We start from the raw sequence: 27,780 nt of genomic DNA, 5'->3' as shown, positions 1-27,780 counted from the left end.
TGCGTAGTTGAGATCACTTGTGTTTTTATTTAGAGCCTTACAAAGTTCATTCTACACACATGGCTCTCTTTCTCAAGCAGATTATAAAAGCTCTATGATCACTGCTTGTCGAAGCGTGCGGTGGCAAATAGCTCCATCTCCGTGACTCCAAACACTCAAGCAGCCAAATCCAGGGTAGTCTGTGTGTATCTTTGCATTTGTTGCAGCTAAAGAGAGAGGATTTATCCAGCACGGGAGAGTCAGAACCATCCAGTATGATATCTGAGGTCTTTTAAGTACAGCTTTTAAAGCCTCTCAAAAATAAAATCACTTGAGCTCAGTACAGATGTCTAGGGTAGACAGGTGGCTACGGCTTCCATTTGTCCTTCTGGACCTTCTGATCTCAGACAGAGATTGAAACTAAAATGAAAACAAGTATGTGGTGAGTGAAATACGCAATATTGTCGAAGAGAGAAAGACAGCAATGGAGAGAAATATTTGGATTGGATATTTTACTACATCATCTATTAAGTCTATGATGAGTGAGCCTGCTGAGGCCTCCCTGTCCCCAGTGTGTGGGCCCCGGGCCAGGTGAGGCCTGTTTGACTGTCTAAAAGGCTCCTGCTGGCAGCCTGAGGCTGTGGCTACGCTGGTTAGCCTCAACACCATTCTCCAGCAAGGACAGGGACTCCAGAGAGCGAGTGCTCTCCGTGTCTGGACACATTTGGCGCAGCCCTGGGGGAGGGAAGTCCTCGCTCCCCTCCTGGCCCTCCCCGCTGGCTGCCGCTAAGGCCGCTGCCGCCGCACACTCCTCCTTAAACAGGCGGTCATGCTCCCGCTTGAGATCCTGGTAGCTCTTAGAGAACATGTGGAAGATGGAGGTGGCAGGGAAGGCCATGATTAGGATGCCACTCAGAATGCTGCTCAGCGCCACCACCTGGCCCGGGATGCTACGTGGCACCATGTCTCCGTAGCCCACCGTCGTCATGGAGATGATGGCCCACCAATAGGAGGCAGGGATACTGCTGAAGTCCTCGACTCCGGTCAGCTCACTCTCAGCCAGGTGGACCAGCGGGGAGAAGAGGGTGACGGCCACACACAGAAAGAGCAACAGCAGGCCAAACTCTCTGGTGCTCCTCCTCACCGTTAGGCCCAGAGTCTGCAGGCCCAGAGAGTGACGGGCCAGCCTCATCACATACAGGATCCTTAGGGCCCTCAGGATCCGCAGCACCAGGCCTAGCTTGTCCAGGTAGCTGGTCCCTCCGGCCTTCTCATGGTCCATGGCCGGGTCATCCTCATCCACCACAAGGGACACGTAGTAGGGCAAGATGGCCATGGCGTCAATGACGTTGAGGGGCCCACGTATGAATTCCAGCTTGCTGCGAGCCTGGATGAAGCGCAGGATCCACTCAAGGGAGAACCAGGCCACACACACTGTCTCCACAATGAACATATTGCGACACTTCTGAGAACACTCACCCTGTGACACAGAGAGAGAGAGAGAGAGAGAGAGAGAGAGAGAGAGAGAGAGAGAAAGAAAGAGAGAGTTTGGGGGGAAAGGGGGGATGAGAGAGAGAGGAGAGGGGACGGAGAGGGAGAATTGGAAAAACAGAGAGATGAGTAGGTAGAAAGTGGTCAAGAGGAAGAAAGAGAGAAGGACACACAAGGGGAGGGACAGATATCAGTGGGTTAGATAACCATCTAGTAATTAATATATCAGCTTACACCTACTCTACATGCTACACTGATAGATAAGTGGGAAGCAATCAATTCATTAGGCAAGATCAAAGATTAATTCGACACACTCTGAACACAAACACAAAAGACAAACAGGCCAGAATTCCCTTTAACTGCCTTGAGAGGGGCAGGTAATTACACACTCATAGGCCAGTAAAAATACTATCCCCAGCCAGCGACACCGATCTCTCGCAGATCACAGACACAGACACACTCCTCTGTTCCTCTCTCCCATCAGCCCCTGATCTCATCCCTTACTCCCTCCCTAGCTGTCTTCCATTCCTCTTCCTCTTTCCCTCTCTCTCCCACCATCACACACACACGCACACGCACGCGCACGCACACGCACACGCACACGCACACAGCACACGACACGACACGACACGACACACCCACACACACACACACACACACACACACACACACACTTTCCTTGTCTCATCCCTCACACAAACACCTTCTCTGTCTCATTTATCACCCCCCTCCCCAACATTCTCCTTCTCACACCTCTTGCCCTAATTTCTCTCTCTCTCTCAATTCAATTTCAATTAAAGGGGGCTTTATTGGTATGGAAAACATATGTTAACATTGCCAAAGCAAGTGAAATAGATAATAAACCAAAGTAAAATAAACAAAAAAAATTACAGTAAACATTACACACACAAAAGTTCAAAAAGAATAAAGACATTTCAAATGTTATATTATGTGCAAATAGTTAAGTACAAAAGGGTAAATAAATAAACATAAATATGGGTTGTATTTACAATGGTGTTTGTTCTTCACTGGTTGCGATTTTCTTGTGGCAACAGGTCACAAATCTTGCTGCTGTGATGGCATACTGTGGTATTTCATCCAATAGATATGGGAGTTTATCAAAATTGGGTTTGTTTTCGAATTCTTTGTGGGTCTGTGTAATCTTAGGGAAATATGTGTATCTAATTAAGTATTCTGCCTCTGTGCACTCTCTGTTTAGGGCCAAATAGCATTCTAGTTTGCTCTGTTTTTTTGTTAATTCTTTACAATGTGTCCCTCCCAGTAGGCCTTGGAGCATGCATGCCTTTTAATTGTATTCTCCATTGGCCCATAAACGCCTGAAAGGGTTTTAATGGCAAACACACATACAACAGAAACGCATCATGAATTGGAAACATGCAAATATACAATATGACCTTTTTAGCGCCGTATCACAACGTGATTGAAATTTAAAGGCAATGTTCCCATGTTAGCGGAGACTGCATTTACGGCAAACGCTGCATATGTCAGCTCAGTCAGCTGGTGAAGACCAACAGGTGAAGACTAACAGTGAAATGCTGACTTATGGTCTCTTCCATAAGTAAGCATTAGTAAGAATAAATACACAATGAGTAACGATAACTTGGCTGTATACAGTACACATGGTACCAGTAGCAAGTTGATTTGCAGGGGTATGAGGTAAATGAGGTAGATATGTACATATAGGTAGGGGTAAAGTGGTAGGGGTAAAGGTACAGTAGGGGTAAAGTGATAAGTGATAGGTTGAGGTAAAGTGATAAGGCAACAGGATAGATAATAAGCAGTAGCAACAGCGTTTGTGATGAGTCAAAATAGTTAGTGCAAAGGGGGGTCAATGCAGATAGTCTTGGTAGCTATTTGGTTAACTATTTAGCAGTCTTATGGCTTGGGGGGTACTTTTGGTACCAGAAATGGTGCATCGGTACCACTTGCCATGTGGTAGAAAAGAGAACAGTCCATGACCTGGGTGGCTGGAGTCTTTGACAATTTCTAGGGCCTTCCTCTGACCCCCTGGTATAGAAGTCCTGGGTGGCAGGTACTGTAGCTCGGCCCCAGTGATGTACCGGGCCGTATACATTACCCTCTGTAGCACCTTGTGGTCAGATGCCAAGCAGTTGCCATACCAAGCAGGGATGCAGCCAGTCAAGATGCTCTCAATGGTGCAGCTGTAGAACTTTTTGAGGATCTGATGACCTCTACCTCTATCCATTTAGAGAGCTGACCTGAGCTGAGAGGTAAATCTGCCTTGCACTCTGGGACATTGAGCACATTAAGGCAGAGTGCCACTCTCCCACTCATCTGTATAATGGTTCATTTCTCACAGCTAATGCACTCCCTCTGACCTTATCTTACTGACTTGTTCTGTACCAAATGTCAATGACGTTTCATTTCAACAGCAGCAGTCAATTCAACGCGGCTGCTGCCAAAGTGCCTCTGACTGGAAAACACATCATCATGATCACTATTGAAAAATTCCAAAGTCGGAATGTGACGAGTAGAGTGACGGAATAGAATAATTGAAAATAGTAAATGAGAGTAACATACTGTACAACCAACAGCTGCAACTGAATAATATTGCCTGCCATGTACGACAGCTTACTTACCTACCCTCAGAAAGGGTTAGCAACATTCTCAGAGATGCTTCTAACAGAATAGCAGTGGAGTTATCACTCAATGGCACCCCAATTACTAGAGTGAAATTTGTCTACACATTTGCAAGGCTTTGGTTCAAAACCTAAACAATTATTAATCTGAATAATTAAAATCAGCTGCCATTCAGGAAAACCACTTTTGAAACATCTGACGGTAAGAGAGAGGGAGAGAATTCTGACCATGTTCAATGCATGTTTTTAAGCCATTAATGAAGGGATACTTCGGGATATTGGTAATGAAGCCCTTCATCTACTTCCCCAAAGTCAGATGAACCCATGGATACAATTTAGCATGCTAGCAGTTACCATAGACATCCAGTCATTGCGCTAAAGCTAGCTAGCAATTGCGCTAAAGCTAGTTAGCAACTTCGTTCAAACTGCACGCAGAGACATTAAAATGGTATCCACGAGTTAACTCTCAGGAAGTAGATACAGGTCTTCATTGCCACAATCCTGAGGTATCCTGTTAAGCAAAAGAGAGATGATGAATTAGATCCTTTGTTTACATGGCTATAGAGAATACGGTATAGAGTGAGGAGAATAAAATAGGATAATAAACTGAGATGTTCTCTCCTCTGCTTGGTGGACTCTTCCTTAAACATAGCATGTAGCCCAAGCATATACAGACACTGTTCTGATCAGACACCACCTCTCCTATCATGCCTTCACAGCTTATATCTACAGTGCCTTCAGAAAGTATACACACGACTTGACCTTTTCCAAAATGTTGTTGTTTAACAGAATTTATTTTAAATTGATTAAATTGAGATTGTATCACTGATCTACACACAATACCCCATAATGTCAAAGTGGAATTATATTTTTAGAAATGTTTAAAAATTAATAAAAAATTACAAGATGAAATGTCTTGGGTCAATAAGTATTCAACCGTTTTGTTATGGCGAGCCTAAATAAGTTCAGGAGTAAAAATGTGCTTAACCAGTCACAAAATAAGTTACATGGACTGTGTGGTTTGCAAAGAATGGTTTGCAAAGAAGGCAAGAGGTTCGCAAAAGCAGACATTAAATATCCCTTTGAGCATGTTGCAGTTATTAGTGTTATTAATTACACTTTGGATCATGTAGGCTGTCATTGTAAATAATAATATGTTCTCAACTGACCTAAATAATAGTTAAATAAAATAAAATAAATGTATCAATACACCCAGTCACTACAAAGATACAGGCACCCTTTCTAACTCAGTTGCCGGAGAGAAAGGAAACCGCTCAGGGATTTCACCATGAACCCAATGGTTATTTTAATACAGTTACAGAGTTTCATGTCTGTGATAGGAGATAACGGACGATGGATCAACAACATTGTAGTTACTCCACAATACTAATAAAATATTCCAAAATATGCATCCTGCTTGCAATAAGGCACTAAAGTAATACTGCAAAAAATGTGGCAAAAAACACCAAACTTTTTGTCCTGAATACAAAGCGTTATGTTTGGGGCATCACTGAGTACACATCACTGAGTACCACATATTTTCAAGCATTTTCCTTGCCCTAGTCAGGATAAAAAGAAACAGAATAGCCAAGCATAGGCAAAATCCTAGAGGAAAACTTCCAACAGACACTGGGAGACAAATTCACCTTTCAGCAGGAAAATAACCTAAAACACAAGGACAAATATACACTGGAGTTGCTTACTAAGATGACATTGATTGTTCCTGGGTGGCCTAGTTACAGCTTGAAAATCTATGGCAAGACTTGAAAATGGCTGTCTAGCAATGATCAACAACCAACTTGACAGAGATGGAATAATGTTTTAAAGAATAATGTGCAAATATTGTACAATCCAGGTGTGCACAGCTTTTAGAGACTTACTCAGAAAGACTCACAGCTGTAATCACTGCCAAAGGTGATTCTAAAATGTACAGTATTGACTCAATACTTATCTTATTAAAATATATTAGTGTTTTATTTTCCATTCGTTTTTTATTTACTTGTAGACTTGAACTTCCACTTTGACATTTTGTGTAGATCGTTGACAATTTAAAAAAAATTAAATTAATTTGAATTGACTTTGTAACACAACAATGTGGAAAAAGTCAAGGGGTGAGAATACTTTCTGAAGGCACTGCTTTAGGGCTCTATTCAATCTGTATCGCTGAAGTTCAGATTGAATAAAGCCCCTAGTGTTTATAGTCTCTTGTACGTGCCTTAGCTGATTCAGTTCTAGGTGCTGAGATTAGTGTTTATAGCGTTGTGTGAAACTATGCACATTTCGCTGTGAAGGACCAACTCTTCACACAGAGGCAATAACAATAGAGCTCTAAAAACAGTCAAGTGGCCTTTTCACAGTCAAGACTCCCACAGACTCATTAGCCTGGGAAAGAGAAGCTTAAGTACTGTAATAGTAAAAACTCCTTTTGTGGTATTGATCTTGTGATTGCCCATGTAGTAGATTTACTGTATGATTTTGTCCTTCTCTCTCGCTCTGTCACTTGTCTTCAGGTACTTCAGACGTGCTGCAGCTCCAACAAGGATATGGATCCGGATGAACTCCATTACTATCAAATCAAATGAAATTGAATTGGTCACACACATATTTAGCAGATGTTATTCCGGGTGTAGCGAAATGCTTGTGTTCCTAGCTCCAACAGTGCTGTAATATCTAGCAGTTCACAACAATACACACTAATCTAAAAGTAAAATAATGGAATTAAGAAATATATAAATATTAGATTGAGCAATGTCGGAGTGGCATTGACTAAAATACAGTAGAATAGAATACAGTATATACATATTAGGTGAGTAAACCAGTATGTACACATTATATAAACATTATTAAAGTGGCTATTGTTCCATTATTCAAGTGGCCAGTGATTCCAAGTCTATGTACAGTATATAGGGCAGGAGCAAAATGTTGTTTTGTCTGCTATTATAACTGTATGTGTCTATGGCTGCGTACATACAGTATGTGAATGCGAGTTCATTATGTGGATAGATTGTTAAAGAGCTGTGTGTGTGTGTGTGTTTGCGCGAGCGCGCGTGCGAGTGTGTGTGTGCGGATGCGTTCGTGCATTTATTTCTGTGTGCGTTTCTATGCAGAGAGACACTGAGGAACAAGAGGTAGCTCCTCTTATTGAAGTAAGACTGCAATATAAATAAGTGAAGCCAGTAAAAAGGGCCGGCAGCACAGAGGATAGATCACAAACCAGGGGCTGCTGCTCTGTCTTAGAAGAAGGTCTATAATTTGGCTTTTGCCTCTACTGTCTTTCACTAGCCTCCATCTTCCTGCCTCTGCGACTTTACCTCTTCCTTTCCCGCCTAACTATATCTCTCCCTCATTCTTTCTCCTTGTCTCTCTTTACATTCCTTCTCATATCAGCAGTGAGCTGCCAGGCTGCCAGGCCTGGATCATCTCTATAACTACCCCACTGGATCATCATGCTGGATCATCTCTATAACTACCCCCACTGGATCATCATGCTGGATCATCTCTATAACTACCCCACTGGATCATCATGCTGGATCATCTCTATAACTACCCCACTGGACCATCATGCTGGATCATCTCTATAACTACCCCACTGGATCATCATGCTGGATCATCTCTATAACTACCCCACTGGACCATCATGCTGGATCATCTCTATAACTACCCCACTGGACCATCATGCTGGATCATCTCTATAACTACCCCACTGGATCATCATGCTGGATCATCTCTATAACTACCCCACTGGATCATCATGCTGGATCATCTCTATAACTACCCCACTGGATCATCATGCTGGATCATCTCTATAACTACCCCACTGGACCATCATGCTGGATCATCTCTATAACTACCCCACTGGATCATCATGCTGGATCATCTCTATAACTACCCCACTGGATCATCATGCTGGATCATCTCTATAACTACCCCACTGGATCATCATGCTGGATCATCTCTATAACTACCCCACTGGACCATCATGCTGGATCATCTCTATAACTACCCCACTGGACCATCATGCTGGATCATCTCTTTAACTACCCCACTGGATCATCATGCTGGATCATCTCTATAACTACCCCACTGGATCATCATGCTGGATCATCTCTATAACTACCCCACTGGATCATCATGCTGGATCATCTCTATAACTACCCCACTGGATCATCATGCTGGATCATCTCTATAACTACCCCACTGGACCATCATGCTGGATCATCTCTATAACTACCCCACTGGATCATCATGCTGGATCATCTCTATAACTACCCCACTGGATCATCATGCTGGATCATCTCTATAACTACCCCACTGGATCATCATGCTGGATCATCTCTATAACTACCCCACTGGATCATCATGCTGGATCATCTCTATAACTACCCCACTGGACCATCATGCTGGATCATCTCTTTAACTACCCCACTGGATCATCATGCTGGATCATCTCTATAACTACCCCACTGGATCATCATGCTGGATCATCTCTATAACTACCCCACTGGATCATCATGCTGGATCATCTCTATAACTACCCCACTGGACCATCATGCTGGATCATCTCTATAACTACCCCACTCTCCAGCTGCCTCTGGGCCTCCGGCACAGCAAAGGACACATTTTTGAGAGGAGCGGGAGAAAACCAGAAAGATTCAGTTCAAAACTATATTCAGTTCATCCATCATGTTTACCTTCAACAGGACTTTCATCATACTGTGCACCAATGGACACATATTTCACTGTGACCTTGTGCTCACTTTTCAAGCTCTGAAGCACAAAGGGGAGCGGGGGTTTGGATGCCCTAATGTCTCATCATGTCCCCACTCGTCTGTTCACTTCCTGGGGTAGCATAACACACAGGGAAAACTACAGCCAGATGCCAAACTGTTACATGACCACTAACTCACTTGTGCTTAGACTCAGATTCAAACATAACTCACACACTGAGAGATAGGCACACACACGCACGCACGCACGCACACACACACACACACGCACACACACACACACACACACACACACACACACACACACACACACACACACACACACACACACACACACACACACACACACACACACACACACACAAATAGTCCCAAATCTTTAATCTTTATAATCCAGTCTTGACGCAGGGTACACTAGATGAGGCAGACAAACACACTAATGCCTCTACTTTCCTGATACTGTAGTGTAGACTTTGAGGTGCCAGCTACATATGGGTGGTGTTAACCTGGAGCGGAGCTTATAGTAACCCAGCCTAACAGGCATTTATCTCAATATCTCTGGTTGGGCAGGCTGGCTCCCACAGGAGAGAACAGCTTTCCCACTAACAGCCATTGTGTCTTAATGGAGGAGAAAAATGGTGCGCTCAGGGTGAGAAGAAGGATGAGTGAATGGATAAAGATGAGGTGACATGGAAAGCATGTGGTCCCGTCACACATCATAACTCTCTATTTCTGCCATGGCATGCAGCAGTAGTAACAGCAGTAGCAACAGCAGTAGCAGGCGCCTTATCTGACTGAACCATCTGTTCTCTTTTTTATGTACCTTAAATAGAAACACACTTCTAGAACGGAGTTATGTCTTTTAACACAAAAAACAAACACTCATAGGCTCAACAGGCACATAGATTTCTTTCTTCAACACACGCACACAGACACACACTTACACATACTCGCGCATACTCTCTGTCGCCACTGGGGCATTGGGGTGCCCTGCTCGCAGAGAGATGAGGCACTTGGTTGCGGTCTAGCTCCCAGGAGAATGGGATTCTGATGTGCTGCTCTGGTTCGCTGGGGACAGCAGCACTGCAGGGGGCTTCCTGAGTGCTGTTGACTATGGTCCGGGGGAGAGATGGAGACACATGGGGAACAACTCTCTCACAGTCTCCCCTACAGGTCTCACTGAACACAGAGGAACAACATCTGTCTGGGCCGGGCTTGGGCGTCCACATGACCAGGGAAGCCTTCAAACCACAGTACATCCACTATTAATTCTACTGTAGTATCCATCTGTGTATGACAGCTTGTCTGCAAAAATATGTGATGTGCTGTATATTAACAGATTAAAGTAAACTCATACTGCTTTTATGCTCTATCTAAACGCAACTTGACAACCATACAGCACATTAACACACTGAATGTATGACCAGATAGGCAGTAATATCCATAATAGTCCTTCCTTATAGAAATAAGTCATCCCACAACTTCAGCTCTGTCTCTCTCCACGGTACCTCATTCCTCCACACCTCTATGACACTTCACAGCTCTATAGAGAGATAAATCCCCTGTTCCAGCTCCATCTCAGCTCTTAAGCCCAGACATGCAGACACTGAGCAGGCCTGAGTGCCTCGGTGTGTGTGTGTGTGTGTGTGTGTGTGTGTGTGTGTGTGTGTGTGTGTGTGTGTGTGTGTGTGTGACTCATAAGAGAGACTCATAAACACCTCTGTAGAAGAGAGGTATATTGGGTCAGCCACAGATATGTTTACTTTATCCTGTCTCAACAGTCCCATCCACCAGTCTAGTCTGCTTGACTCCCACATCCCAGCCCGGCACATAGCTCCATAGCTCCAAACACTTAATAAATGGGTTATAACACCACCCTGTCTGATCATGAAAACAGCTCCTAACATTTAACAAATGGGTTATAACACCACCCTGTCTGATCATGAAAACAGCTCCTAACACTTAATAAATGGGTTGTAACACCACCCTGTCTGATCATGAAAATAGCTCCTAACATTTAATACATGGGTTGTAACACCATCCTGTCTGATCATGAAAATAGCTCCTAACACTTAATAAATGGGTTATAACACCACCCTGTCTGATCATGAAAACAGCTCCTAACACTTAATAAATGGGTTATAACACCATCCCTGTCTCTCACACTCAAGTCTATAACTTAATCAGATGGTGACTGTGAGAGTGCTCTAATGCAGGTGATAGTAGGCTGTTTCTGAGTAGAGACAGTCTTTAACATTTCATCAGCTCTGCAGGAAGGGAGAGATGCAGGGCTGGTTTACACTGGCCTCCTGATTAATGCCCTGGGAGTGACGCTGCCCTGAGAGGGAGGCTATTAAACAGCACATAGAATCCACTCAAATATACTGCAAAAAATCTAATAAGAACATAAAACCACCATTCAATTACTCCCCCAGTCTGAGTCTCTGAATTAAAAGAGGAGCATATTTGAAAAACTTTTCTTGGCGCCACAGGGCAGCACAGTTAGAAGACATGAATCAGAGAGAAATATTGTACTGTACACACGCTGTGTTGCAAAAGTTAATGTTTTCCTCTGCAATGTCTGAAAACCCCATCTTCTGACAGAATAAACAACGTGTTTGAGAAAAAGCCAATAGCTGTCTGACATATGAAAGAAGCTTTTTACATAGCTTTTTATGATAATTCAAAAAATTCCAACATAATCTGACAGTGTGGGAGTGAATCAACATTTGTGTTGAGGGGGTCAGAGTATGGTAAAGCATTCTTGCCCTGTGGGTGTTGTTGGGGTTTAGCTTTTTTTATTTATCTGCTGTGGCCTCCCTCAGAGTTTACACAGCCACACCCTTACTCTCTTTACTCTCGATAAATTTATACACTACGCATTTGTATTTCATAACTACATCAGGAATTGCTCGCCTTATCCTTAGTCTTACTATATTGCCTGAGGAACATACTCTCTAAGAGAAACTGTAAGGATTTACTAACAGCAAAAAGCTATTCTGCAATGTATGCCTCCAAACCATTTACTGTGCATGTAGTTACTGTATATATAGTTACTGCACATTTAGTTACTGTACATACAGCTACTGTATATATACTTACTGCACATATCGTTAATGTACATATAGTTACTGTACATGTAGTTACTGTGCATATAGTTACTGTACATATAGTTAATGTACATGTGGTTACTGTACATATAGTTACTGTACAAATAGTTACTGCACATATAGTCACTGTACATGTAGTTACTGTACAAATAGTTACTGCACATATAGTTAATGTTCATATAGTTACTGTACATATAGTTCCTGCACATATAGTTAATGTACATATAGTTACTGTACATGTAGTTACTGCGCATATCGTTACTGTACAAATATTTAATGTACATGTAGTTACTGTACATATAGTTACTGTACATATAGTTACTGGACATATAGTTAATGTACATATAGTTCCTGTACATATACAGTGCCTTCAGAAAGTACTCACACCCCTTTACTTTTTTCACATTTTGTTGTGTTACAGCCTGAATTAAACATTTATTAAATTGAGATTGTGTCTCACTGATCTACACACAATACTCCATAATTGTCACGCCCTGGCCATAGAGAGGTTTTTGTTCTCTATTTTGGTTAGGCCAGGGTGTGACTAGAGTGGGCATTCTATGTTCCGTTTTCTATGCTTTGTGTATCTCTTTGTTTTGGCCGGGTATAGCTCTCAATTGGGGACAGCTGTCTATCGTTGTCTCTGATTGGGAGCCATACTTAGGCAGCCTGTTTTCCTTTGGGTTTTGTGGGTGGTTACTTTCTGTTTAGTTGATGTTCCTGACAGAACTGTTTGGCTGTCGTTCGTTTTCTCGTTTTGTTTAAAGTGTTCTATTAAAATTATATGATGAGCACTCAACACGCTGCGCCTTGGTCTACTCCTTGCAACAGCCGTTACAATAATGTCAAAGTGGAATTTTGTTTTTAGAATTGTAAAAGCTGAAATGTCTTGAGTCAATAAGTATTCAACCCCTTTGACATGGCAAGCCTAAACAAGTTCAGGAGTAAAAATGTGCAGTTAGAGGTCATTTTGAGCGGCAATGATAAATTGCGTTAGCGCAATGACTGGAAGTAATTTGGTAACACAACGTGCCATTGGAACACAGGAGTAGTGGTTGCTGATAATGGGCCTCTGTACACCTATGTAGATATCCCATACAAAATCTTCCATTTACAGCTACAATTGTAATTGGCAACATTCTGTAATTGGCAACTGTATTTCTGATCAATTTGATGTTATTTTAATGGACAAAAAATGTGCTTTTCTTTAAAAAACAAGGACATTTCTAAGTGACCCCAAACTTTTGAACGGTAGTGTATATAAAATCACAGTGGTTTTTTATTCATCCTGAAAGTTGCCATCAAGTTCGATTAATTAAATATTGGAAGGTGGAAAAAAGTGTACAATAGGGGTTGAACAATATTCCTGTAAATCTACCCTAATTCTCACTAACCATGGAACTGTATGACAACAACAATTCAGTTGTCATGAACCATGCGCCACGCTCCAGGTTTAACCTGCTAAGTGTGGCCTGAGTTCCATAACGATTCAAATAGGGGACGTGTCCCCAATTATTGCACAATTTTAGCCTAATAAGATCCACTAATGCTAACGACCCTCAGGAACAACTTACATGGCGTGACAGAGGAAAGAAAGGTAAACGGAATGGAATGATGCAAAATGTAAGCTACAAATTTAAGAACACTAACACTAAAGTGACAGTTATAAATGTATGTGGGTATTACTCACGAAGGCTCCCGATAGTGGCTAATATTTAACATGATAGAAATTGTAAAACAAAACAGAGAAAAGCCCGGGCATTGGCTATAATTAAAACATTCTAAAGAGCATACATCAATTCGGCAGGTTCAGTCCTACAGAAGCCTATAACTACGGTGTCCAAATTTCATCCACGCAAATGATGAGGGCACACAATTAATATCCGGAATAATGGCACAGCTATATGTATCCTATTTCCCTATAGAAAAGTGCTGCAATACATGTCATGTTGATATGATATTTTCAGTTTGCTTCCATATGGCTCGTTTCACATTCTTCTCCAGGGATCATAAGGAAAAAATAATCTAAAACAATTGCTATGTGTATTTACAATCCCAATCTCCAAAAGGATTACTCATTTACCTAGCTCTTATCAATAGCTCTCATCCATTTATTAATTACACTGCATGGAGAATGCTGTTATTTCTATCGGAAAAAAGAAAAAATACTTTTTCCACTTGGAACCGGCAGGCTTGCTTAACCTTATTCATTCTCAAGCTTAAATTCAAGGTCAGAATATGCATAGAGAGAAAAGAGAAAGGTGTATAAAAATGGAATTACATTCCTTTTACGCTCTATTAACTCGGGTAGGAATCAGGGCCTTAAGCAATACTGCAAATGGTGACTTTAAAACAGTTACAGAGAATAATGGCTGTGATAAGAGAAAACTGAGGATGGATCAACAACATTGTAGTTACTCCACAATACTAACCTAAATTACAGAGTGAAAAGAAGGAAGCCTGTACAGAATAAAAATGTTTATTTACACATATCCTGTTTGCAATAAGTCAGTAAAGTAAAACTGCAAAAATGTGGCAAAGAAATTAACTTTATGTCCTGAATAGAAAGCTTTATGTTTGGGGCAAACACAACACATCACTTAGTACCAGTCTTCATATTTTCAAGCATGGTGGTGGCTGCATCATGTTATGGGTATGCTTGCCATTGGCAGGGACTAGGGAGTGTTTTAGGATAAAAAGAAATGGAATACAGCTATAAGCACAGGCAAAAACCTAGAGGAAAACCTGGTTCAGTCTGATTTCCAACAGACAATAACCTAAAACACAAGGCCAAATATACCTTGGAGTTGCTTACCAAGGTGACATTGAATGCTCTTGAGTGGCTTAGTTACAGTTTTGACTTAAATCTACTTGAAAATCTATGGCGAGTCTTGAAAATAGCTGTTTAGCAATGATCAAAAATCAAGTTGACAGAGCTTAAAGGATTTTTTTTTAAGAATAAGGGGCAACTACTATACTGGAAAAACCCAAGACGGCGTAGCAGTGGGATGTCTGTTTTGATTGTCTTGTCCTGTCCCGTGTATATATTGCTTTTTCTTCAAATATATTTTTCATATTTTTAATCTCAATTTCCATCTACGGACTGAACATACTCTCCTGCAACCCGCCTCACCCAATGTGGTACGGATCTGCTATTTTTTATACTTTAGAACCGGAACCCCCATCAGCAGCTAGTCAGCTAACTAGCTACTAGTCAGTTAGCCACTGCTAGCGGTCATCATCGTTAACTCGGACATCTGACAGGCTCAGCCCGGTCAATTCCTGCCAGTCTGCACAGCGCGATATCAACCCAGAGCATATCGGACTGCTTTTCTCTACCACATCTCAGGATTCCTACCGCAAGCTCTGAACCTTTACTCCGGATCATTGCAGCTAGCTAGCTGCTATCTGAGTGGCTACTACTGGCTAACGTCTCTGTCCCGAAGCAAGAACCAGTCAGCCTGGAGCTAGACTCGAGCTAAGCCCATCTCCCTGCTAGCTGAAGAGATCCATCAGACAATTCCTGGGCTTCAATTACCTCTTTGGCCAATTGGCCTGGACCCTTTGCTGCCGACACGGAGCCCCGCCGATCCAGCCCGACTGGTCTGCCAACGTAACCGTCTGAGGGGGTTTCTGTCCCGAAGCTAGCACCAGTTAGCCATGAGCTAGCCTTGAGCTAGGCCCATCTGCCGGCTAGCCGAAGAGATCCATCAGACAATTCCTGGGCTTCAAAACCTCTTTTGACAATTGGCCTGGACCCTTTGCTGCCGACATGGATCCCTGCTTATCCATCACGACTGGTTTCAACACGCTCTCCCATTGCGACATCCCCCTGAGACCCATCTGCTAGCCTGCTAGCCCCGGCCTGCTAGCTGTCTGAATCGGCGTGCCTCCAGCTCGCCTAGCTACGCACTGGACCCTATGATCACATGGCTACACATGCCTCTCCATAATGTAAATTTGCCCTGTCTATTGTTATTTTGGTTAGTGATTTTTGTCTTATTTCACTGTAGAGCCTCCAACCCTGCTCAATATGCCTTAGCCAGTGGTGACCTCACCTGGCTTAAATTGTGCCTCTAGAGACAAAACCTCTCTCATCGTCACTCAATGCCTAGGCTTACCTCCACTGTACTCACATCCTACAATACCCTTGTCTGTACATTATGCCTTGAATTTATTCTTCCACGCCCAGAAATCTGCTCCTATTACTCTCTGTTCCAAACGCACTAGACAACCAGATCTTTTAGCCTTTAGCTGTACTCTTATCCTACTCCTCCTCTGTTCCTCTGGTGATTTAGAGGTTAACCCAGGCCCTGCAGACCCCAGCATCACTCCCATTCCCCAGGCACTCTCATTTGTTGACTTCTGTAACCGTAAAAACACTGGTTTCATGCATGTTAACATTAGAAGCCTCCTCCCTAAGTCTGTTTTATACACTGCTTTAGCACACTCGGCCAACCCCGGATGTCCTAGCCGTTTCTGAATCCTGGCTTAGGAAGGCCACCAAAAATCCTGACATTTCCATCCCTAACTATAACATTTTCCAACAAGATAGAACTGCCAAAGGAAGCGGAGTTGCAATCTACTGTAGAGATAGCCTGCAGAGTTCTGTCATACTATCCAGGTCTGTGCCCAAACAATTCGAGCTTCTACTTTTAAAAATCTTCTCCACTTCTCCAGAAACAAGTCTCTCACCGTTGCTGCTTGTTATAGACCCCCTTCAGCCCCCAGCTGTGCCCTGGACACCATTTGTGAATTGATCGTCCCCCATCTATCTTCAGAGTTCGTACTGTTAGGTGACCTAAACTGGGACATGCTTAACACCCCGGGCCATCCTACAATCTAAGATAGATGCCCTCAATCTCACACAAATTATCAAGGAAACTAGCAGGTACAACCATAAATCCGAAACCATGGGCACACTCCAACTTGCCCTCTAAATACACCTCTGAAATCTTCAACCAGGATCTCAGCAATCACTGCCTTATTGCCTGCATGCGTATAGGGTCCGCGGTCAAACGACCACCCCTCATCACTGTCAAACTTCAGCAAGCCGGCCTTTCTAATGGACCTGGCCCGGGTATCCTGGAAGGATATTGACCTCATCCTGTCAGTAGAGGATGCCTGGTTGCTCTTCAAAAGTGCTTTCCTCTCCATCTTAAATAAGCATGCCTCATTCTCAAAAATGTAGAACTAAGAACAGATATAGCCCTTGGTTCACCGCAGACTTGACTGCCCTTGACCAGCACAAAAACATCCTGTGGCGTTCTGCATTAGCATCGAATAGCCCCTGCGATATGCAACTTTTCAGCGAAGTCAGGAACCAATATACTCCGTCAGTTAAGAAAGCTAAGGCTAGCTTTTCAGACAGACATTAGTTTCCTGTAGCACTAATTCTAAAAACTTTGGGACATTGTAAAGTCCATGGAGAATAAGAGCACCTCCTCCCAGCTGACCACTGCACTGAGGATAGGAAACACTGTCACCACTGATAAATCTACAATAATCGATCATTTCAAGAAGCATTTTTGCCATGCTTTCCACCTGGCTACCCCTACCCCGGCCAACATCTTTCCACCCAACATCTTTCCACCCTGCAGCAAGTTGACCAACCTACCCCCCCCCCCCCCCCCGCTTCTCCTTCACCCACATCCAGGCAGCTAATGTTTTGAAAGTAGCTGCAAAATCTGGATCCCTACAAATCACCTGGGCTAGACAATCTGGACCTTCTCTCTTTCTAAAATTATCCGCCGAAATTGTTGCAACCCCTATTATTAGCCTATTCAAACTCTCTTTCGTATCGTCTGAGATCCCCAATGATTGGAAAGCTGCCGTGGTCATCCCCCTCTTCAAAGGGGGAGACACTCTATACCCAAACTGTTATAGACATTTATCCATCCTGCCCTGCCTTTCTAAAATCTTTGGAAGCCAAGTTAATAAACAGATCACCGACCATTTTGAATCCCACCGTACCTTCTCCACTATGCAATCTGGTTTCCGAGCTGGTCATGGGTGCACCTCAGCCACGCTCAAGGTCCTCAACGATATCATTCTTGGCATCGATAAAAGACAGTACTGTGCAGCCGTCTTCATCGACCTTGCCAAGGCTTTCGATTCTGTCAATCACCACATTCTTATCGGCAGACTCAATAGCCTTGGCTTCGCAAATGACTGCCTCGCCTGGTTCACCAACTACTTCTCAGATAGAGTTCAGTGTGTCAAATCGGAGGGCCTGTTGCCCGGACCTCTGGCAGTCTCTATCAGGGTGCCACAGGGTTCAATTCTCGGGCCGACTCTTTTCTCTGTATCAATGATGTCGCTCTTGCTGCTGTTGATTTTATGATCCTCCTCTACGCAGATGACACCATTCTGTATACATCTGGCCCTTCTTTGGACACTGTGCTAACAAACCTCCAAACGAGCTTCAATGCCATATAACCCTCCTTCCGTGGCCTCTAACTGCTTTTAAATGCTAGTAAAACTAAGTGCATGCTCTTCAACTGATTGCTGTCCGCACCATCCCGCCAGACTAGCATCACTAGTCTGGACGGTTCTGACTTAGAATATGTGGACAACTACAAATACCTAGGTGTCTAGTTAGACTGTAAACTCTCCTTCCAGACTCACATTAAGCATCTCCAGTCCAAAATTAAATCTAGAATCGGCTACCTATTTAGCTACAAAGCCTCCTTCACTCATGCTGCAAAACATAACCTCATAAAACTGACTATCCAACTAATCCTTGAGTTCGGCGATGTCATTTACAAAATAGCCTCCAACACTCTACTCAGAAAACTGGATGCATTCCATCACAGTGCCATCCGTTTTGTCACCAAAGCTCCATATACTACATACCACTGTGACCTGTATGCTCTCGTTGGCTGGCCCTCACTACATATCCGTCGCCAAACCCACTGGCTCCAGGTCATCTATAAGTCTTTGCTAGGTAAAGCCCCGCTTATTCACCAGCTCACTGGTCACCATAGTAACACCCACCCATAGCATGCGCTCCAGCAGGTATATTGCACTGGTCATCCACAAAGCCAACACTTCCTTTGGCCACCTTTCCTTCCAGTTCTCTGCTTCCAATGACTGGAACGAATTGCAAAAATCTCTGAAGCTGGAGTCTTATATCTCCCTGTCTAACTTTAAGCATCAGCTGTCAGAGCAGCTTACCGATCACTGTACCTGTACACAGCCAATCTGTAAATAGCACACCCAACTACCTCATCCCCATATTATTACCTGCCCTCTTGCTCTTTTGCACCCCAGTATCTCTACTTGCACATCATCATCTGCACATCTATCACTCCAGTATTAATGCTAAATTGTAATTATTTCTCCTCTATGGCCTATTTATTGCCTACCTCCCTACTCTTCTACTTTTGCACACACTGTACATAGATTTTTCTATTTTTCTTTTCTATTGTGTTATTGACTGTACTTTTATTTATGTGTAACTCAGTGTTGTTATTTTTGTCGCACTGCTTTGCTTTATCTTGTCCAGGACGCAGTTGTAAATGAGAACTTGTTCTCAAATGGCCTACCTGGTTAAAAAAAGGTGAACATTAAAACAATTAAAAATACAATCCAGTTGTGCAAAGTTCTTAGAGACTTACCCAAAAAGACTCACCGCCAAAGGTGCTTCTACAAAGTATTCAGTCAGAGGTGTCATTATGGGGTATTGTATGTAGATGGGTGGGTGAAAAAAACATTTCTTCCATTCTGAATTCACGCTGTAACACAACAAAATGTGGAATAAAAAATGGGTATGAATACTTTCTGAAAGCACTATAGTTACTGTACATATAGCTTCTGTACTTATATCTCCTGCACATACAGTATACTGCAGTTCCTATACATATAATTACTGTACATATATTCCTGTACATATACAGTGCCTTCAGAAAGTATTCATACCCCTTGACTTACAGTATTCCACAGCTTGTTGTTACAGACTTAATTCAAAATGGATTAAATATTTGTTTCTCACCCATCTACACACTACACCATAATGACAAAGTGAAAACATGTTTTTAGAAATTTTAGCAAATGCATTGAAAATTAAATACAGAAATACCTAATTTACATAAGTGTTCACACTCCTGAGTCAATACATGTCAGAATCACCGCTTACAGCTGTGAGTCTTTATCTTTATGTCTCTAAGAGCTTTGTACACCTGGACTGTACAATATTTGCACATTATTCTTTAAAAAATCTTCAAACTCCATCAAGTTGGTTGTTGATCATTTTCAAGACTTGCCATAGATTTTCAAGCCGATTTAATTCTAAACTGTAACTACCACAGGCCACTCAGGAACATTCAGTGTCGTCTTGGTAAGCAACTCCAGTGTATATTTGGCCTTGTGTTTAAGGTTATTGTCCTGCTGAAAGGTGAATCTCTCTCTTTCTCTCCTTTAGTCTCCCTCTCTCTCGCTCTCTGATTAACACTACCCTCACTAGCATGCTCATTCTCACACAGAGCAGAGATGAATGAGCAGATAGGGGAGTTTGACCCATGCCACCATGCCAGCTAGAAACAGTGAGTAACAGCCTTACTGTGTGAATGAAATATGACAGGCCTGCAGCTCCTGCAAGACCCGGCTTGCTGCACCTTCTCTAGCCACTCTCCATTTTAAATATAACTGAGACTGTGGATCTTTTACCAGATAGACAAACAAACAAAACAACCACACTCACACATAAGGTACGTCAGGCATGAACGGACACACACACCACACACGCACGCACACAAGTTAGCACACACACGCAAAAAAAAAAAAAACACACACAAAGTTGACACACTCTCCCTCTCTCTTTCCAATACCGGGGCCCCTGTCAGAAAATACTATGATATGATTGTGAGCGTGATTCCTGCCGTGAGAATGTGATCGCTTTTCCCATAGAGCTCCAGTGTCTATAGAAATGGGCCCCTGTGCACCCACTGCAACACTGTGGTTGCGGTGCTGTTAGCTGTGTGTGTTTTCTGACATTGTGGAGGTCTGGCTGGGCCCAGTTCATTATCTCCCAGTGTTTACTGACATTAGGGAGGTCTGGCTGGGCCCAGTTCATTATCTTCCAGTGTTTACTGACATTGGAGAGGTCTGGCTGGGCCCAGTTCATTATCTCCCAGTGTTTACTGACATTAGGGAGGTCTGGCTGGGCCCAGTTCATTATCTCCCAGTGTTTACTGACATTGGAGAAGTCTGGCTGGGCCCAGTTCATTATCTCCCAGTGGTTAATGACATTGGGGAGGTCTGGTTGGGCCCAGTTCATTATCTCCCAGTGTTTACTGACATTGGAGAAGTCTGGCTGGGCCCAGTTCATTATTCCCCAATGTGTACTGACATTAGGGAGGTCTGGCTGGGCTCTGTTCATTATCCCCCAGTGTTTACTGACATTAGGGAGGTCTGGCTGGGCTCTGTTCATTATCCCCCAGTGTTTACTGACATTGAAGAAGTCTGGCTGTGCCCAGTTCATTATCCCCCAGTGTTTACTGACATTGGAGAAGTCTGGCTGGGCCCAGTTCATTATCCCCTAGTGTTTACTTACATTGGAAAGGTCTGGTTGGGCCCTGTTCATTATCCCCTAGTGTTTACTTACATTGGAAAGGTCTGGTTGGGCGACATTCATTATCTCCTAGTGTTTACTGACATTGGGGAGGTCTGGCTGGGCTGCCTTCAATATTCCCTGCTGCTATGAGCAGACACAGATGGGAGAGCAAACACACGCACACAAACACACACAAAGTTGGCGCACTCTCCCTCTCTCCCCTAGTGTTTACTGACATCGGGGAGGTCTGGCTGGGCTGCCTTCAATATTCCCTGCTGCTATGAGCAGACACAGATGGGAGAGCACACTAAGTTAGGGAACCCCTCCACAGGCACAGACAATATACCTGAGGCAACAAAGCGTATGTTAATGTGTGTGTGTGTGAAAGAGAGCGTGTCATGCATTCAACTTTTGGTGGTCAGTGTCTGAAAGACCAATTTAGCTGTATTATACTATATGCACCCAACTGAGAAGTACAGAAAGTTAATCAGTTAGAACACACACAAACACAACAACAAGTATACAAATACTGCACACACGCATGCACACAAGTACACCTACACATACACACACACACGTGTGCATGCACGCGGACATTGGGTGCAGGATAATAAATTGAGAAGGAATTTCTGAGCTTGTTTATGCCCTGTTTGTGCTGTGGCCAGCATATTGATCATCGTGGTTCATGATCACTCACTCAGTCGCTAAGAATAAATCTGCTGTGAGGATAAATCACTGTGGCTTTAAGCATCCTTAATCACCAAACATTAGGAAAATGGCACACACACGCAGGCATGCACACACACACACACACACACACACACACACACACACACACACACACACACACACACACACACACACACACACACACACACACACACACACACACACACACACACACACACATACACACACTCCAGGAAGGGTGACAAATGTGAGTTATCTTGGTGGATATTTATAAAGCTACAGCCTTGATGGCACTGCAGTGGTCATTGTTTATGTGTTGGGGGAAATTATGTATATAAACCCTGATGCTATGTACCCATTGCTGATGCTATGTATTGGCCAATGAGAGGCTTTGAAGCCACCGGTTGGCCATATTGGCACTCCCCAGGAGAAGCAGTCCTCCACAGGAATTAATGTAATTCTACAGTATTTCAATTTAATGTTTCAAGGACAAAATTAAATGTATATAAGTATTTTTGTTGTTGTAGTGGGGACAGTAACATTAGAACTTTAAAAAAAATTCTACCTCAGGGGAATTTATATTTTTTCATAATATATTTTAAAATTATGCATTTTTTTACAATGGCGAAGGACTGCCAAGATGGAGGTGCGGTGGCTTCAAATCAGTGCTTCCTGTCAGAAATCTAGTGTATATATATCATTGGCTGGGGGTAGCAGGGGTTGGCCTCACTCACCCTGTCTTCCTCCTCCCTGAGGTCCGGCATGGTGCTGATGCACAGGCTTATTACGGTCACAGCCACCATCACCACCGACAGGCAGGCAAAGATCTTCCCTGGCAATCCAGACTGGGGGTTCTCCACCATATCCCTCAGCTGGTTCATGAACTTGCGGTAGCGAGTCTCCTCAACTGGGGGGCGCAGCAGGGCGTGCCTCTGCCTCTGCTCCTCCTCCTGCCTCTCGTGCTCATTCATTTCCTCGATGCGTGTGTACATCTTCCTCTTACAGCAGCGCTCCATGTAGGTCATCTCCACGCCCCAGTAGAGCAGCTCGTCTTGGAGCGACAGCACGCACATCTCCCTCAGCATGCGCAGCTTTCCTGCCGCCAGGAAGTTGAGGATGACGCGGAAGGCCGAGGGGCTGCGGTCAAAGAAGAACTCCCGCCGCGTCTCATCATAGTCGTCACACACACCGGCAATCTCCTCTGGGCTGCTGAGACCACAGAGCCGTCCCAGCCGGGTAAGGGGGAACTGCTCCAGCGTGCTCCAGGGGAAGGTGTATCGGTTGCCCCCCACGTTGATGACCGCTAGCAGGCCGTGGTCAACTGACAGCAGGTCCTCTGGTCGTCTAATGAACTGGGCCCTCTGATAGTAGACCCCCTTGACCGACTCCGTCTCTGGGATCTGGGTGAAGATGGCGTCGAGGCTGCTGTCATCGCTGGCCGAGAGGTTGCTGAAGTCGTGGTTTGCATTGCTGATGATGGGCATGGCGGCATCCGGGTGGGTGGCCGGCTGGGCTGGTCACATTGGGCGCTCAGTGGCTGGTCTGGGAGTTGGGCATCGGGGGGCTGGGGACAGGTGTGTCCCTTTAGGCTCTGCAGCAGGATCAAGGGGGTCCCAGGCTGGTGGCGTCATGCAGACACTGATAGGAGAGGGGAAGAAGAACATCAAACCTCAGTTAGACTGCAGTGGTATAGGCTTCTCCTTCTCTGCCGTACATTTCTAGTCCAGAGACTGACAGACACATCAGACAACAGACTCTGCAAGGCAGATGTGAGGATCAGTGAAGCTGAGGATTAAGCTTGAGATATTTGTGGCGCTCTCTGGTCATGTCTGTTTCAACCAGGGGCTGGAACAAAAATGATTTTCCAATCGTTTTTCGTTCTGAACAGAACCATTCTTTTTTTTGTTCCATTTCACTGTTCTGACCAGCAAAATAAAGTTCTGAACCGGTTCGAACCCAAAAAAAGTACTGGTTTATATTGTTCCTTTCTGTTCCTTTCTAAACCTTTCTAGCTAACAAGCTTGTACAGCAGCACTAGAATTAAAAACACGTCTTACCATTCTGTAGTTAGTTAATCCAATGTGAAACGTGATAACCATGGTATCCTTATTTAGTATTGAAAAAGACAATCCATTCTTCTCTAATTAAACATATCTCCATAATTTCAGAATTACGCTTGTAACGTTGTCAGTAGGCTACAGTAACCTATGCTTCGGACGGGAGGGGCAAGTATCCTACACACACACACCCACTGGCAACATTTCCAGCTGGCAGGCAGATGCTGGAATAAGTTTATTAGTGACAGAGTGAGAGCTTTGCACAGGCGCTTTGTTGCGATTTTTTTGGGACTGGAAAACAATTTGTGGAATGTAAAATAACACTATTAACAGGTTCTCATGCTTTAAAATAACGGTTCTGTTCCGGAACTGTCACGGATCCCTCCGGAACTGTCATTACGCACAACTGGTCCCTGTTCCCATTTGATTAGTAATTGTATAAGCGTGTCCTTTGTTACCATTGTCCTGTCGATTATTGTTCCAATGTCCGTTGGTCGTGCAAGTACCTGTCCTGTGTTGTTTTGACTTTTGTGCCACGTGTATTGTGCAGATGATTACGGGTCTCGTCCTGTGTGATAATCATTGTGCGATTGTGTATTTATTCGAGGTACTCCTCGCTTTTATGTTTGGGTCTCAACTCTGTTCGGTATACGTATTTGTTTGGTCTTCATCCCGGTGCCTTTACACAGCAATAATTTAGTTTAATCATTTGGGAAATAAAAACCCCTATTACGCATTCCTGCGCCTGTCTCCCGATTCCTTTATACCGACGTGACAGGAACAGTATAGATTACTTTAATTTTCGGTTTGGGTTCTGTTCTTCAAATAATTTCTTTACTTTCTGGTTTTAGGTTCTGATCTCTGAACCAGTTCCAACGCTGGACAGGGATTCTCTTTTCTCAAGATATTTATGAAACTGATCTGACTACTTTTTATATTTCCTGCACAGTGGGGTGCTTTCACGCCGCAACCACTGCAAATATTAATTGGGGTATAAAATTACACAATCAATTTAACCACAACAGGATCAGTGGGTCCCCCATGGGACAGTTTAGCTTATGTAGGCTAATGTTATTAGCAGGAGTTTGTAAGTAACAAGAACATTTCCAGGACATAGACATATCTGACATTGGCAGAAATCTTAAATTATTGTTACTCTAACTGTACTGTCCAATTTACAATAGCTATTACAGTGAAAGAATATCATGCTATTGCTTGAGGAGAGTGCACAGTTATGAACTTGAAAATGTATTAATAAACCAATTAGGCACATTTGGGCAGTCTTGATACAACATTTTGAACAGAAATGTGATGGTTCATTGGATCAGTCTAAAACTTTGCACATACACTGCTGCCATCTCGTGGCCAAAATATAAAATGTGCTGGGCTGGAATAATACATTATGGCCTTTCTCTTGTATTTCAAAGATACATTTATTTTCCTTTGTATTTTCTTTTACCAGATCTAATGTGTTATATTCTCCTACATTCATTTCACATTTCCACAAACTTCAAAGTGTTTCCTTTCAAATGGTATGAAGAATCTGAATTTCCTTGCTTCAGGTCCTGAGCTACAGGCAATTAGATTTGGGTATGTCATTTTAGGCAAAAATTGAAAAAAAGGGGCCGATCCTTACCATGCGGGGTAAGGCTATTAGCCAATTCCTTAGAGAACGTTAGGGACGTGAATAATAGTCTGTGGATAATAGTCCAAATCAGGGGTGGGCTACATAATGTACATCCTCTAGTTTTACATAGGGGATTCAGTGCTCGATTCAATCCACATCGCAAAAAGGTAAGTTCCGATTGAGCTGATATATGCAGCGTTTACCATGAATGCAGTCTCCACTAACGCTATAACAAATATGAATCGTGCTATAGCACTGAACTTCTGTGTTACGGATTGAATCGAGCCCTTAATAAATCACTGCTGTCAATGTGTTTCATTTTGATCGTGGTGGGGGAAGAGAGAATTATAAACTGTTTATTAATAGAATCACTGGTAATACAGTATTCCTGTCGGAGTGTTGGTTGCTTTACCTAGTGGAAAGTTAATTGAAGGAAGTGTTTTAGCGGCGCAGTGACATCAGCAGGAACATTCCCTCCACTGCTCTCACTAGTGACAGACAGGAGATACAGATATAGGATCTTAATTTGAGCCTGTTTGCTACAGCAGGAAAATAATCCTGCAGCAGGGTGACCAAATTAGGATCCTACATCTGTAAGTGCAATGAAGTTGCCATCCGCTGTTGGTCCACTACAAACCCTTTGCCTGCCATTTAATGAAACAGCTTCATGTAGAAGAATCATGTAGTCTTCGTAACACTCATTCACTCACTCACTCACTCACTCACTCACTCACTCACACACTCACACACACACACACACACACACACACACACACACACACACACACACACACACACACACACACACACACACACACACACACTATGGGTCATTTTGTATAAAAGTCTTCTTTAAAAAGGAAAGGAGTTTATGTCCAAACTAATCACAGGAAGGCAATACTAGGCTATTATAGACTACCATTATGAGTATTTTATGGAACACATAATAACCTTTAATGTTTTATTATAAAGCATACCAGTAGGCTATGTGATTAATCATTCCTTGTCTTGTTGTCTTCAACTTCCCACTAATGCATTGGCCATTACTGTACAATATGGTACACAATTCTAAACAGTGGAGACTGCTCTAACTATTCATTCAGATATATGGTTGCTGCTAGGAACAGCTCTAATAGCTGTTTTGGTTCTTCCAATTGATCAAATCTAGGCTTTATATCAAATCTAGGCTTTATATCAAATCTAGGCTACTTGCTATTCTATCACAATAATATCAATATATTCTAAATATTATGATCAGATTGGTAGTTGACATTAAACTTCAATAGAAGCGCAATGATCATGACGAATATAGGCCTACATTATTCGTTAGTGAACGTTGAATAATAAGAATGAAGACTACAGAAACTTGTCACGTACCATGTTAGTGAAGAGAGCAGCTGATCACCTCTCTAGCTGTCAGTCCGTCTGATCATTCAATATCAGTCACACAAGTCTCACCGAAATATATCAGCTGCCACATTTTGTACAGTGTCCCAACCTGTAAACTCGATTAAAAACTCTTCAAAATACGAAGAGAGAAAATTATTCGAGCTGAGTGTCCCGTTACAGATCCGTACTGCAGAGGCTGTGCGATGCGCGCGCGCTGCACAGATGTATTACGGGTAGGGTAGGGTACCTCAAGTTTGCGAAGAGTAAGCTAGGTGAGCATCGTGAGTAACGTAAGTGACTTTCCCTTACCAAGTCACCTAACAAAGCCTAACTTTGAGTAACAAATATTGCCTTTCCCTTTACTGCGAATTGCTACGGTAATACCACGGGAAAGATTCGATGCCCTCTGGTGCCACACAGCCCCAGCAAAAAAGAAAGTATGTAAACTATCCCAACGTATTGTTGCGTAATCAGATACAGTAGTTTTGTTCGACAGACAAACTATGGAGCCGAGTTAACCTTTAACATCCCGTAAC

The 27,780-nt window shown here is 43.2% G+C and overlaps 1 protein-coding gene across 1 annotated transcript; it reads right to left on the bottom strand.

Annotated features, from left to right (window-relative positions):
• On the bottom strand, window positions 1-27,780 carry LOC106573696 (voltage-gated potassium channel regulatory subunit KCNG4). The gene is made up of 3 exons (XM_014148981.3): window positions 27,233-27,780; window positions 22,906-23,809; window positions 1-1,459 (listed from the first exon to the last, which is right to left on the bottom strand). The coding sequence occupies exons 2-3, from the start codon at window positions 23,653-23,655 to the stop codon at window positions 590-592; spliced, it is 1,620 nt and encodes a 539-aa protein (XP_014004456.2). The 5' UTR covers window positions 23,656-23,809; window positions 27,233-27,780; the 3' UTR covers window positions 1-589.

The sequence above is a fragment of the Salmo salar genome, chromosome 16 (genome assembly GCF_965601325.2).
Source record: "Salmo salar chromosome 16, fSalSal1, whole genome shotgun sequence".
In the NCBI taxonomy this organism is placed as follows: Eukaryota; Metazoa; Chordata; class Actinopteri; order Salmoniformes; family Salmonidae; genus Salmo; species Salmo salar.
Note: the sequence above shows the minus strand (reverse complement) of the source record. Positions and strands in the feature narration are given on the sequence as shown.